Source organism: Odontesthes bonariensis, chromosome 16 (assembly GCF_027942865.1).
Source record: "Odontesthes bonariensis isolate fOdoBon6 chromosome 16, fOdoBon6.hap1, whole genome shotgun sequence".
Classification (NCBI taxonomy): domain Eukaryota; kingdom Metazoa; phylum Chordata; class Actinopteri; order Atheriniformes; family Atherinopsidae; genus Odontesthes; species Odontesthes bonariensis.
The window spans coordinates 10,449,820-10,463,019 of record NC_134521.1 but is presented as its reverse complement, the minus strand read 5'-3'; the positions used below and the strand labels follow the sequence as shown (position 1 = coordinate 10,463,019).

Here is a 13,200-nt window from a genome sequence, read left to right as displayed (position 1 = left end):
GGTAAGCAGTGGTAAGTTAGTCAAATGAGTCTTTGTTCATAATCTATGATGTAGGTTTGATGTAAATCATTACAAACAGTTTGGTTTGGTCGTTTCAGGTCGGTCTCCCTGCACTCTGGTGCTCTTCTTGTGGCAGCGTTAGGGTTAGAATTAAGACAATCTTTGCATCTGCCATGCTTAAACTCGTGTGCCAAGCATTTGTTTTGCAGCATATCTTAATAAAATCAATAATAATAAATCACCATTCTGATAAAACCATGAATATTATGGTTCGTCTGAGAAAGAATCACAACTTCACAGCACATTTTGACCACTAGGGGGAGGAAGATGACCACTAACGAGGCTGTGGTTAAATGAGCCTAACGCGTAAACAGCAGCCACGGCACCGGGGAATTTAGCAACTGCCTCCACCAGAACACCCAAACAATGCCTTTGGGGAGACATTTCATGTAGCTGCTCATATCTCTTTACGAAGCACAAGGATGCAATGCCAGTGGAGATGGAAATGTGCGGGTGGAGTGCTGAGCCCACTGGCATTTCCACATTTGACCTTTGAAACACATCAAAACTAGAGATTGACTATATTCTACAAGCTTCTGCTGAATAAAAGTCGAGAAAAACAAGCTTTGGATAGTAAATATGCATATTATAATGATCATCTAAGACACTATAGCATGTGAATCCCTTCATCTATGAAAAGGTCCTGAGTAAATGTTTTACTTGCTAACTCTCCAAATGCTCTCAATGTGTACTCCTCTAATATTTAACTAAAACAACCTGTCTTACATGTACTGTGTGTGGGACAGAAAGGTAACACGATCCCATCTATGTCATGTTTTAGAAGCTAAACGTGAAGGTGACATTAAAAAAAACCCTTAACCTTTGACTTGTGAGTCACGTTTCAAACATTCCACACAGCTATCATATGATCACTAACCTCGAACATTCAAAATACAACGCCGAACGACTCGCAGAGCCCATTTATCAGGTGCAAATGGAGCAATAATTTGTGTTCTTTTCCCTGGGAGCTGTTTGTTCTGGTGTAAATTCTGTTCACAGCTGCTGAGCTTTCACGCTGCTGCTGCTGTGGGAAATGCTTCTCCCTTCCTGCAGATTCTTTAACCGGCGGCAGCAGCAGCTCCAACTCTGTGGGGCAGAGAAAGCGTAGGAAGACAGACTTAAACCAGCCAACTCCAGCGTGGCAACACCCGTGAATTTCATGCGTACCTTTCAAAATGTCCCACACTTAAACAAAGTGGAAAAACTGAATAAAAGAGGAGTTTTCTTACTTTTTAAATATCACAAAGAGCAGCTGTAATGTTAAACTCATCACTAGTAATTGTGATATATGTGCATTAACAAACGTGACCCCTAATAATATAAACTGTGCAAGCCAACTATCAGACAACTGTAAAATATGACTGCAAAATGCCTCTTGTGGTCACCAACACAATGTTACTCATGTTTCATATAATGCTAGCTGGAAACCTGGAGGTATCCCTTTAAATAGCCTGGCCACGGTCTCCTCTGAGGAATGTGCACTCTGGATAATGAAAGTGGTTTGGATTTTTGTCTCACTGCTGTCCAGTCTAAAGAGGCGGGGGGGGGGGGGGGGGGGGGGGGGGGGGTCCTTTACATTCTGTCAAAGGTCAGTTTATAAGCCACAAACTGCCAAATCCAAGTACCGCAAACAACAATTAACACTCCCAATGCTCCCAAAACTAATGTTATTTATTCTGAAAGGTCCTTCGTGTAGATAGAAATACTTTGTACACATTTACATTGAATTTCCAACCCAGCAACACACTCGATAGCATATATAAAAGTTGGCTAATTTACACTTACTAAATATATTTAAGCTGAAATATAGGGAGTGAGTTCAGGTTTTCAATTGTTCTGAAGCAGAAAATGTTGCTATAAATACGTTAACAACAAGCTGATCATCGTGAAAAAGGTACAAAAACATCGAGAAAAAAAAGGAAATGTGGAGATGGATCAGCCCTGTTAAACATTCAGCCACTGCATGTTCAGGACTGTGCCGCTTCTCACTAACAATAGACCATCCCGGTTGGGTGGAAACGTCCAGCAATGGTGGCTCAAGCCTGTCCAGAAAGCTCTGCGCTTTAGAGCTGCCACCTCGACCCAGATACCAGAAAGGCGGAGGGAAAGGCAGCGGTGAGTGGATGTGGGCAGAGGGAGGAGGGGGCGGACATTCTACTCACATGGCCCTGTCCTAAATAAGGACTTCACAACCTGCCTAAAAATAACTGAGAGAGAGCAAGGCAGCAGGAGAAGCTGAGAAACAGGGTCTGTGTGTTTATGTGTGCACTTCCAGCAGCTGGGCTGGAAACCGACTAGTACATCGCATCCTCGTAAATGTCCGTCCGCAGGCAGAAGAGGATCCCTCCGCCCAACATGAAGATGGTGGCTCCCCAGCCGAGCCCGTAGCCCCAGTTGAACTCATGATACGTCTGCAGCACCGTCCCGTCGATGAACTTGATCGGGTAGAGGACCAGAGCGCAGGCCTGCAGGACCACTGCAAACAGAGAGACAGTATCATGAGAAGCTGATTCTGCATCAGAGACAGAGCTCTGCACTCATATAAACAAAGAACCTGAGACGGGTGTTACTCACTGACCATGTGATTAAATCAGCTGAGGAAATAATCTGCTGAGCAATCAGTGATGAAAGGAATCCACCATAAAAAAACCCCACTTCAGCACCTTTAATACTGTTCATATGTTCAGTCCCACTTTAATAACACAACTGCAGTATTTTAATGAATATTTTTTAACAGTCTAATCTGCTGATTTGAACAAAAACTATGTATGAATACAACTCCTTTCTCTACCAGTGGAGCCAGAAGGTTAGTACACCAGGTAAAATGGAAAAAATACCCAAAGGCAGCCATTTTCCTTCTAAATATTTGGAAATTTAGTACAAACAAAGGGTGAAGCATGTTAAAACTGAGCAATAGTATTGTTTTAAGAGGAAAAAACCAACTTTTTCTTTAAAATTTTGAATATTTCTGAAAACATTACAACATTTAGTGATGATGTGGTTACTCTAAAACTGCAAAGCTTACAATTAAACCTTTAATATAATATATATAATATAAAATTAATATAAAATAAATATTTTTTAATAGTCTATTCTCAACACTTCCTGGCACAGGAGCGAGGAAGCACAGCCTTATATGGTATAATTTAGGGCGTGGAGTCTGCAAATCTACTATCCTCGTGCACGTGAACTTAGATACGCACGAGTGGGATTCATCATTTACGCAGGTCGTTTACACACTTTTTCCGAAGTTAAAGGGATAGTTCGCCTCTTTTGACATGAAGCTGTATGACATCCCATATTAGCCGAGTTCCAGCCTTGTTTTGGCATTGGCTAAGGTAGTCCGGCTAGTTGGCTGGGGTTTAAAAAATAAAGCGTCTTGCTTCTCAAAACAATATGCGTTCAAAAGAGTAATACATTTGCATCACAAAATCGTTCTCCAGGAAAAAGTCAGACCTCACAATCGCTTGGCCCCATTTTCTCTCCCTTCGTATCACTGCGTGCTGCCGACAGCCGCGCCTGTTACGGTGTTTGCTGCTCGGCCTGCACTTCGGTCTTTATTTATTTTTTATATTTATTATTTATTTGATTAGGACAATGCACATTAATCAACATATCAGCAGAGCATCAATGTAAATATGCCAGAATTAGCTCAGTTGCTAAATTTAATTTGTTGTCCTAAGGCAGGTATCATGAAAAAAACATACAGACAATACACCATGACAAATGGATATAACATGCAGAAATCTGACATTAAAAAAACAACGACAACAAAAAAAAAAAACGTCTGCACGGTCTACACAGCAGGCAGTGATACGAAGGGAGAGAAAATAGGGCCAAGCGATTGTGAGGTCTGACTTTTTCCTGGAGAACGATTTTGTGATGCAAATGTATTACTCTTTTGAACGCATATTGTTTTGAGAAGCAAAACGCTTTATTTCTGTGGCCCCAGCCAACTAGCCGGACTACTTTCATCAACGCCAAAACGAGGCTGGAACTCGGCTCACAGGATGCAGCAGGGGGTAAGAAAATGTTCATAAATGATATTGCTAATATGGGATGTCATACAGCTTCATGTCAAAAGAAGCGAACTATCCCTTTAAGAGCATGCATTTGGGCAGCAGCACTTTGTCATCTAGAAGTAAAGCCTGAGCAGCTCTTAAACTGTGTGAAGTTTGGATGAAATGCAAACAGTAGTCATCGTACAAAGAGGGAGGTTTTAATGTTTCCATCCTCTGTGCAGCACCACGAGCTCCTGGAGTGAAAGGATCAAAGGCGTGTTGCAGTCACCTCTCAAGCCAACAGCTTCAGTTCCCTTTTGTGTGTCCAAGCTGACTCTTGAGGAAAGGTCTTTGTGTAAATATGGCTCTACCTTTCCCTTTTTACAGGACGGAGCAGTGGGGCGGGAGGAATGAGTGACGGTAGCCTGAGACTGTGGCTGTGTTGATGGAGGCCAGACGGAGCTCGCTGTCCACTGAGGTCATATTTCTGGACAGAAAATAAATACCATACAGTCACGGTCTCACTGCCAAGGGGCATTTAACAGTCCAGCCCTTCTGCTGCTGCTCCACTGAAGACTGCGAGTCTGCACGGAGACCTTTTTCTTGCAAGGGTCTTAAAGCAATTACACACAGGAAAGGATAACACAGCATTCCCACGCTTCTCAGTAAATGGGTAACAGTCGAAGCCGCAGCCGCTGAGCCGACTACAGAGGTCCTTTGTGGCTGATGTTTTCATTCACAGAACAAGACAAACATTCCTTACAATTTCTCTTAAACATTCTTAAATAGCAGATTGTTACTTAATGCAGATTTTTACAGTAATACAAACTATCTGCACTTTAAAACTGAATGATCCAAACTTTAAGTCTTTCCATGTGCAATGAGCCTGCAACAAAGGGACACAGAACAGGGAATCTACTTGGACTACATTGCTTTGTACAAAGTATACAAAAACTCACTGAATTGAACTCACAGCAGTACAAAAGTAACGTATGAGTTGATGAAACTATACATTTTATTGTTTCTGGGGATATGATGGCACACAAGCTACAAGTTACAAGTCTATACTGAAGGCAGACCGGGACCTGGACTCAGAGCCATGCTATTAAAATTAAAGCAAATTGTGGTTTGAAAATATTCAAATAGGTGAGTTCAGATCAGACCAATAAGTCACAGATCTCACTCAAAATATTACAAAAAAAAAAGTTTGCTATTAGTTAATACATTTCCCAGTATCATAAAAATGATTAAAAGTTTTATTTTGAATAAATTATATATAAATATAAGAAGTACACAGTCCTAATAATCCCATAATAATATATGTTTTACAAGAGAAGGAGTTTTTAAGTACTTATTCCATCCAAATAAATCCTAATATTCAGAAAGAAAAAGCTTTGGCACAGTTAACCCAGTAAGCAGTATTTATAGGACCATACTGCCGAATCAGTTTGCACACCCAGACCTGAACACGTGCACCTGCCCATGCTTTCTAAACCTCTAATAAACCCACACAGCCCTATAGATAGGAGCCTCAATGACAGATAGTGTGCAGCTTCATTCAGTCTCACTTGGTTCCTGTTTATAGTCTGACTCAGGCTCAACAATCACAGAAACACCGAGCTCTGACATCAAGAGCAAACGGAAGAGCGATCTTGCTCTTTCTTTTTAAAACAAAGACAGACAAATACTTTGGGTAGAAATGGTACACTGTCCTTCACCGTGAACGCAGTCGCTCCGAGGGCTGAGCGATTTTATCGATACTGCGATATATATCGACATTTTGTTTCCCGATTTTTCAGCCGTGAGTATCGATACTCTTTTTTTTTTTGTCAAGCTAAAAAAGCTGTCAAAGAATCTTCAGAACAGGCCACTTTCTGCAATTATTAACTCTCCATTGTTCATTGTGGTACTGCACTTTATTTACCTTTCAAAGGCTTGCAAGCTACAGTTTGAACTGTTTAAGTAAATTAAACTAATTTTCTCACCACATCTTTGATTTAGTTTGTCCAGCATTTGCAAGCTGTAGACTGTCCCTTTAAAATCTTCTCAGAAAATTATGTAAGTGTATCGAATCTTATCGAATCATTGGCTGAATATCGTGCATCGTATCGTGACATTCGTGTATCGCTACAGCCCTAATAAACATTGTGAAAGAGCCACAGCGAATGGGAAATGTCCAACATTGGACGGGCTGACCGGCATCGTCATGATGCTCCTCTCAGTCCAGCTAACTAACACTGAGACGTTACTGGGTTTAACAAAAAGGCATCTCAGAGAGGATGATCTCCTTAAAGGGATAGTTCGCCTCTTTTGACATGAAGCTGTATGACATCCCATATTAGCAATATCATTTATGAACATTTTCTTACCCCCCGCTGCGTCCTGTGAGCCGAGTTCCAGCCTCGTTTTGGCGTTGACAAAAGTAGTTTGGCTAGTTGGCTGGGGCTTAAAAAATAAAGCGTTTTGCTCCTTAAAATAATATGCGTTCAAGAGAGTAATACATTTGCATCACAAAATCGTTCGGCTCTATTTTCTCTCCCTTCGTATCACTGCGTGCTGCCGCCTGCTGACAGCCGCGCCTGTTACGGTGTTTGCTGCTTGGAAGCAGGGGACTGCTCGGTCTGCACGGTCTACACAGCAGGCAGTGATACGAAGGGAGAGAAAATAGTGCCAAGCGATTGTGAGGTCTGACTTTTTCCTGGAGAACGATTTTGTGATGCAAATGTATTACTCTTTTGAACGCATATTGTTTTGAGAAGCAAAACGCTTTATTTTTTACACCCCAGCCAACTAGCCGGACTACCTTCGTCAACGCCAAAACGAGGCTGGAACTCGGCTCACAGGACGCAGCAGGGGGTAAGTATTAGCAATATGTTCATAAACAATATTGCTAATATGGGATGTCATACAGCTTCATGTCAAAAGAGGCGAACTATCCCTTTAAAGATATATGCGGGTAAAGGCTTGCTGTAACAGCTCAAAAACCAGCATCTGTTGTGATGTGGGGGAGCATTAGTGCAGATAGCATCTGTGAAGGCACCATTAACAATATACAGAGGTTTTGGAGCAACATCTGCTTTTACATATCTTTTTTAGAGAAGATCTTGGTTGTTTCTACTGTTGTTTTCTGTGTTCTGTTAAAGCTTTGAATGTGTACTGTGAAATGTGGGGTTAACATGATTGGAAAATCCTTATTTTGTCTTATTTTTGTAACATTTTGCAACAGTTGTGTCTCTTTGACATTGCTTTCTGCTAATGAGAGGAGTGATACTATCTGTCTGTTAAACATGTAGCTTGCTTATCTCTGTCTGAAGGTAATCTGCTCACCCTGAACCTCACAAACAGATGTATATATATCCTGTTTTTATTAATCCAGACATAAACATACCAGGAAATATGTCTCTGTTTCAAGTCTTCATGCAGAATAATTTTTTTTTTAAAATCTGGTTTAAAGGCACAGTGCAAAACTGTAGAAGATATTAATTTGTTTTGCACAGGACGTCTGTTTCTCATATAATTACATTTTATTGTGGAAACTGGCAGAACTGTGGCTGAGCGGTTAGTGTTTCATCACTGTTAAAAAAAACAGCAAACATATAATGCCACTACAGTACTTGGAGGAATGTGTCTTGACCATTCAACTTAATTACATGTTTTATAGTTAGATCCTCCCATCTTGGTGTTGAAATTCGGTTTTACCCAAAGGACTTTGTCACAAGGAATTCAAAAGAAGCGTTCCAACTATGAGGCGATGATGGGCGAGGGAGTCTGTGGTGGCTTTTCTTCCCTCTCAGTGATTTCACTAAGTTGGTAAGTCTGCATATTCTGCGGCTGCTTTTTCTTGGCTTGAGAGCCAAGCAGCTTTCCAGATCCACACCACAGAAAAATGAGCTCAACCGGCAGGCCTCATTCAGCCATTTCTGCAATGCATGTACTCACTGAAAAAATCTAAATCTTACCAAGTATATTTGTCTCATTGAGTATCTCCTTACACTTGATATAAGACACAATTGCCTAAGAAGTACCATTTCAGCAAGATATAGGGACTTGTTTTAATACAATACATCTTGAATATCTTCTTAAGTGAAAAAGTCTTGAAAACATCTTGTTTTGAGTCATATTTCACATGAAACAAGCTTTTTTTTTTTCATTTGAAGAGGTTTTTAAACTAATTTCAAGATCACTTTTAACTCAAAAGTCCTAAATATCACATTTTAAGAAATCCTGACAAGCCAATTTTCACTAGTTCCATTGGCAGATTTTTTTGCTTATTTCAAGCAAAAATCGTCTCGTATTTGTTGTTTTTTTTACTTATTTTTGGAGGGGCATTTTTTCCAGTGCTTAATGTGAGCAAAAAAACATGGCCGTGTGGAAACTCTTGTGGTGAACGAGTGAGGCTCTCTGTTTCCATATGTGCTCGTCCACCATGTGCTGCAGCACTGGGATTAAAGGAGGCTGTGGGGGGGGGAAAGGTGACGTACCTGCAGTGAAGAGGAACACAGCCACGACGCGGTAGTGTTGTCTCTGGGTCCCCCTGCACAGGGAAATGAAGGCCACCAAAAAGGCCACCAGAGTTGCGACTGCACCGACCCCCAGCAGCACCAGGGTGGCGATTTGCCAATCTGCGGGACAGGACACGAGCAGGTTAGAGAGGAGCATCCCGCCTCAAAAACACTGAGAAAAGAGCTAATCTTTCACACAGAAGTGAAGGAGAACAAATTCAAGTCTCCTTCATGGAGACGAGTAACAAGAAGCTGCTTTGTGAGAAAGTCCCAGAAATTAGATTAGAAAGGAACTTTGTGCCTGAATACACATTATTGCACAAAGAATCTATACAGTACTGAGCCTCAGCACAAGTTTAAGTATTTAAACTCTATTTTAGTCCTTTTTGTTACTTGTTTCAATGTTTTTTTTTAATCATTCAATGTCTTCCTTTTAGGACTTTGTGAAAAGTTTCAATGTACAGTGCAAAAGTCCCTCGTTTCTTTAGATGTGGGGAGGAAAACAGTAAAACAGGGGCAGCAATTTATTAAAACCCAAAAACATAAATATAAATACAGAATATGAGGCAGAAACAGAGTTTGTTCAGTTCTGAGCAGCTTTAAAGGGAATATCTGCTCTGAGCTCCTTTATTCTCCAACAGCCTGAACCCTCTCAGACGAGTTTTCTGTCCTTTCTTTAAGGAGTCCTCAGGAATAGTTCTCCAGGCTTCTTGAAGGACATCCCAAAGCTCTTCTTTGGATGTGGGCTCCCTTTTGTTCCGTTCTTTGTAAGGATGATCCCACACTGCTTCAGTAATGTTGAGCTCCGGGCTCTGGGGAGGATTCATCCCTCCATCAGACCTGCTGCCACTGATTTTCAGCCCACTTCTTGTGTCCTTTGGCACAGCTCAGCCTTTTCTCCCTGTTTCCCTTCCTTAAGAACGGCTTCTTGACAGCCACCCTTCCATGGAGCCCATTTCTGATGAGGCTTGGGCCAACAGCAGATGGATCAGCTGAAGGTCCAGATGCATCTCTCAGGCCTTTGCTGGATTTTTTCCTCTTAAGGACATCACTTTCAGATCCTGTTCATCTGCTGTAGATAGTTTTTTTTTTTTTTTTAAGGCTGACACTTCTTCCTTTGCCCTCCATTTGTTCAGTTACCTTTTTTCTTAACAACATGGTGCACCCCATGCTAGGATTTGCCCGGCTTTAGGCCAAAAGCTCCACAGGAATAACCTTGCGGCTGTAGAAATACTCCTTTATGTCAAACTGTGCTATCTTTATTCATCTTTCGCAGATAAAACTAAAGAAATGGGACCTGCTAGTAAGCTGCTAGTAACAAACTGTAAAGACCTTTTTTTTTTTTTTTGCTAAGATGATTGTTATGTGTAGGCAGAACACTGGTTCATCCCAAACAAACACCACGGCCGCTGCGTTCTACTGAATAGAGCCTGAATGGTTTCTATTGGAATTTATTGGACAGAACTGAGAATGTGTCACAACAACAACAACAACAAACAAAAAAACATGTTATTGGTTGTAGTTCTGCAAGATCTGAGGAAGATTAAAGAAAGGCCTGCTCATCTCTCGCTGCTCAAACAAAGTGAGTAATAAAGGATGAAGGGTCCTGGTCAGGCCTGTAAGCAGCGTTCCTTTGTGGAGGTGGAAGGACATAACAAAAGGACAAACTTCAATGCAGCACTCCACTAATCAGACCCCAGTGGTGAGGTGGGCCGACAGAAGCCATTTCTCACTAAAAGGCACGGGACATCCTCCTGGGAATGTGCAAAAAAGCCATCTGAATGAAGCAAAACCCTCCGATCTAATGCAACTAAAGACTGTCCTATTTGGCTGTTATTCCCAAAGCTTAAGGGTTACAATGACCCACAGCATACTGCCTAAAAAAAACAGGAGTGCCTTTGGGAAAACTACATAAATGTCTGAGAGTAACCCAGCTTGAGCACAGAAAATGAAAATGTCTGTGTTGTGAAGCTCCATTTCCAGCCTTGTTGAGCTTGTTTCTGCCAACACAAGCATCAGAGGACACACAGCTGTTAGAGGTGCTCTCACCAAGCACAAAGGGGGTCTTTGAATCACTCCAAAAAACTGCTTTGACTTCGTCTCTTTGGAATATTGTGTGTGGATTAATGATCTGAAACATAAAGCTTTCAGTGTCTCTGTGCGGCACACAAACTGCCGGTGCTGAGCTGTTCCATGCGGCGTGGAAATCAACCTGTTTAGCACCGTCTCCCTGAGGGTTCCAGCTCCTGAGGTGTGAGTCTCTAATTGTGACTTTCCAGCTTTTTATTCCATCTTCTTTCAACCACAAGTGGCTTTTCACCACAACATTTACACTGTTTATTCCAAACAAACTGGAAAAGTTAAACTCTTCATTTAACTCGCCTGGAAAGACCTCCACAGTTGTTAAAACGGCATATTTCAAACCTCGATTTAAACAAAGTTCTGTTGATGTTTTGTGCCGGGTGTGTCTGTCTGTGGCGTTCTGGGCTCCTGAAAAAACCATTTCATCACTGATATCTGAGCTCAATTCGATCCAGTCTTCAGGACGTTTCTTTTGTTTGCCATCTTTAGTCCAATCTGTGGTTTTAATTCCACAAAAACAGTGTTGTCACGTTGCAGAAATGTTTTTACAGCACTCTCAGAGGCGGCTGTCGTGATTTTATTACTTCAATTATCTGAACGTTACTCTAAAAATAAACTGGAACTCAAATATCTTTGGATAAGCACAAGAACACGCAGATAATCAGTCTTCTCCCTCGGCTAACTGCACCTTTAACCCTCAACGCCCCCCCTCCGCTGCTGTTTTAATGAGCTCTGCACACACTCAAAGCAATGACCCGCCTCCTATTCACCCCGAAACATTCCACAATATCAGAGAGCGGTCAGCCACCTCACCAGAGCGGCGAAACCCCCCTTTTCAGTTGTGAAAGTGCAAAAAGATAACAAAAAAAAAAATGTTTCACCAAGTGACCATGAATGCTATAAAGTTCTCTTTTATCCTTCAAGTCTCTGAGACTAACTTCAATCTAAAAAAAAAAAACAACCGACTGCACCAATCACTGAGCAAATACTTCCGAATCGGCTGCTTTTCAGGTGGATTTGCTTTGCTGGTGGGGAATATTTTTATATTCTGCTATAATTTCCTAAAAGCAAACGGTAAGATGGTCTTTGGAAAAATGAAACCCACTCACCAGCCCTCTCTGGTTTAAAACAAAGCTCAATCGGCTCATTCCTGCTCTTATGGCAGCTGGCGAGGCTCAGCATCACAATGTACTTTTCTCAGAGTGACTCTATGTCATTTCTCTGGTATGAACAAAGGAAATTTCAGCAGCACAAGAGAGCCTCAGCTGCTGGCCTACAAGCCAACTACAGTAAAACGAATCCCTCCTGTGGGATGAGGATGGCCGGGGGTGCCAGACGGGGTGGGACGCAGCTAAGTGGTTTTACTCCACAATTTGTGCATGAATTATTCCAATTTATGGTGCTCCTTTACAGCAGATGCATGCTAATGCATTAATAATGACAATCCAAGCATAAAAAGACAACAACAGGGCAGCCAGAGGGGCCATTTTTGTCTCTATTTAATACTTTTAATTCTATGCTTTAGGAATATTTTGTCGATTGTATTTACATGTCGGATAAGAGTATTTTTTTAAAGTTTAAGAGTAGTATTTCTTCCACTACTGGCAGCCAGTGGGACGATTATTACAGTTGAATAAACCATTTTCAATGTATTTGAAACCTTAACAGACCCTGAAAAATCCGCCAATCTCAACCTTTTAGTACAGCTGTCCGTGAACCATGTCAGACATCAGCACTGTGCAACAACAGGTCTGAACGCGTGATTCTGTCTCCATCTCTGTGTGTTCAACAACATGAAAATATCAGGACAAACAAGGAGCAAATAAACAAACAAGCCGCCATCTCCTACCAGATGTGAGGGTGGAGAAGCAGCTCCACTGAGCCTCCTCTGTGGGATCCCGAGCCTCGGACTGGCTGCAGGTCTCCCACAGAGACAGGGAGAAGTGTTCGGCGGTGACCCACGCTGGACTCAGCAGAGCCACCACGTCCAAACACAGCGCCAGAAAGACGCACAGCAGAGCGATCAGCTTGAAGGGTCGGAACACGTACACCTCGTTCACGGACATCTTCTCATTACACGGTCCAAGGCTGCGGGTCAGTCACTGTCAGGAGAGCTCGCTGAAGGTCCGACTGCGTCTTCTCCCACCATAACCCTCAATGCTGTGTGTGCGCGCGTGTGCGTGTTCTGCTGGGAGAGGTGAATGAGAGACATCCGGCTGGGTCTGATTTTCAGAATAAGCGCTCTTCTCATGTTGAGCCACAAGCAATGCATGTACTAATATAATATAATATAATATAATATAATATGAGATCAAATAAAATAAAATAAGATAAAATAAAATACAATAAAATAAAATAATTTAATATAATATAATATAATATAATATAATAATATGAGATAAAATAAAATAAAATAAAATAAAATAAAATAAGATCAAATAAAATACAATACAATTAAATTAAATTAAATACAAATAAAATAAAAAAAATAAAATAAAATAAAATAAAATAAAATAAAATAAAATAATTTAATATAGTATAATATAATATAATAT

General features: G+C 41.3%; 1 protein-coding gene across 1 annotated transcript; it reads right to left on the bottom strand.

Moving 5' to 3' along the window:
- Positions 1-1,713: 1,713 nt before the first annotated feature.
- Positions 1,714-12,825, bottom strand: LOC142402218 (transmembrane protein 47-like). The gene is made up of 3 exons (XM_075487781.1): positions 12,495-12,825; positions 8,543-8,683; positions 1,714-2,536 (listed from the first exon to the last, which is right to left on the bottom strand). The coding sequence occupies exons 1-3, from the start codon at positions 12,709-12,711 to the stop codon at positions 2,355-2,357; spliced, it is 540 nt and encodes a 179-aa protein (XP_075343896.1). The 5' UTR covers positions 12,712-12,825; the 3' UTR covers positions 1,714-2,354.
- Positions 12,826-13,200: the final 375 nt, after the last annotated feature.

Bases quoted from the DNA above. Each gene is read 5' to 3' on its own strand.
- LOC142402218 (XM_075487781.1), bottom strand. From the start codon at position 12,711: ATGTCCGTGAACGAGGTGTACGTGTTCCGACCCTTCAAGCTGATCGCT. The intron at 8,684-12,494 runs GTAGGAGATGGC...CCTGTCCCGCAG, and splicing joins CTTCTCCACCCTCACATCTG to ATTGGCAAATCGCCACCCTG. The intron at 2,537-8,542 runs GTACGTCACCTT...CTCTGTTTGCAG, and splicing joins TGTGTTCCTCTTCACTGCAG to TGGTCCTGCAGGCCTGCGCT.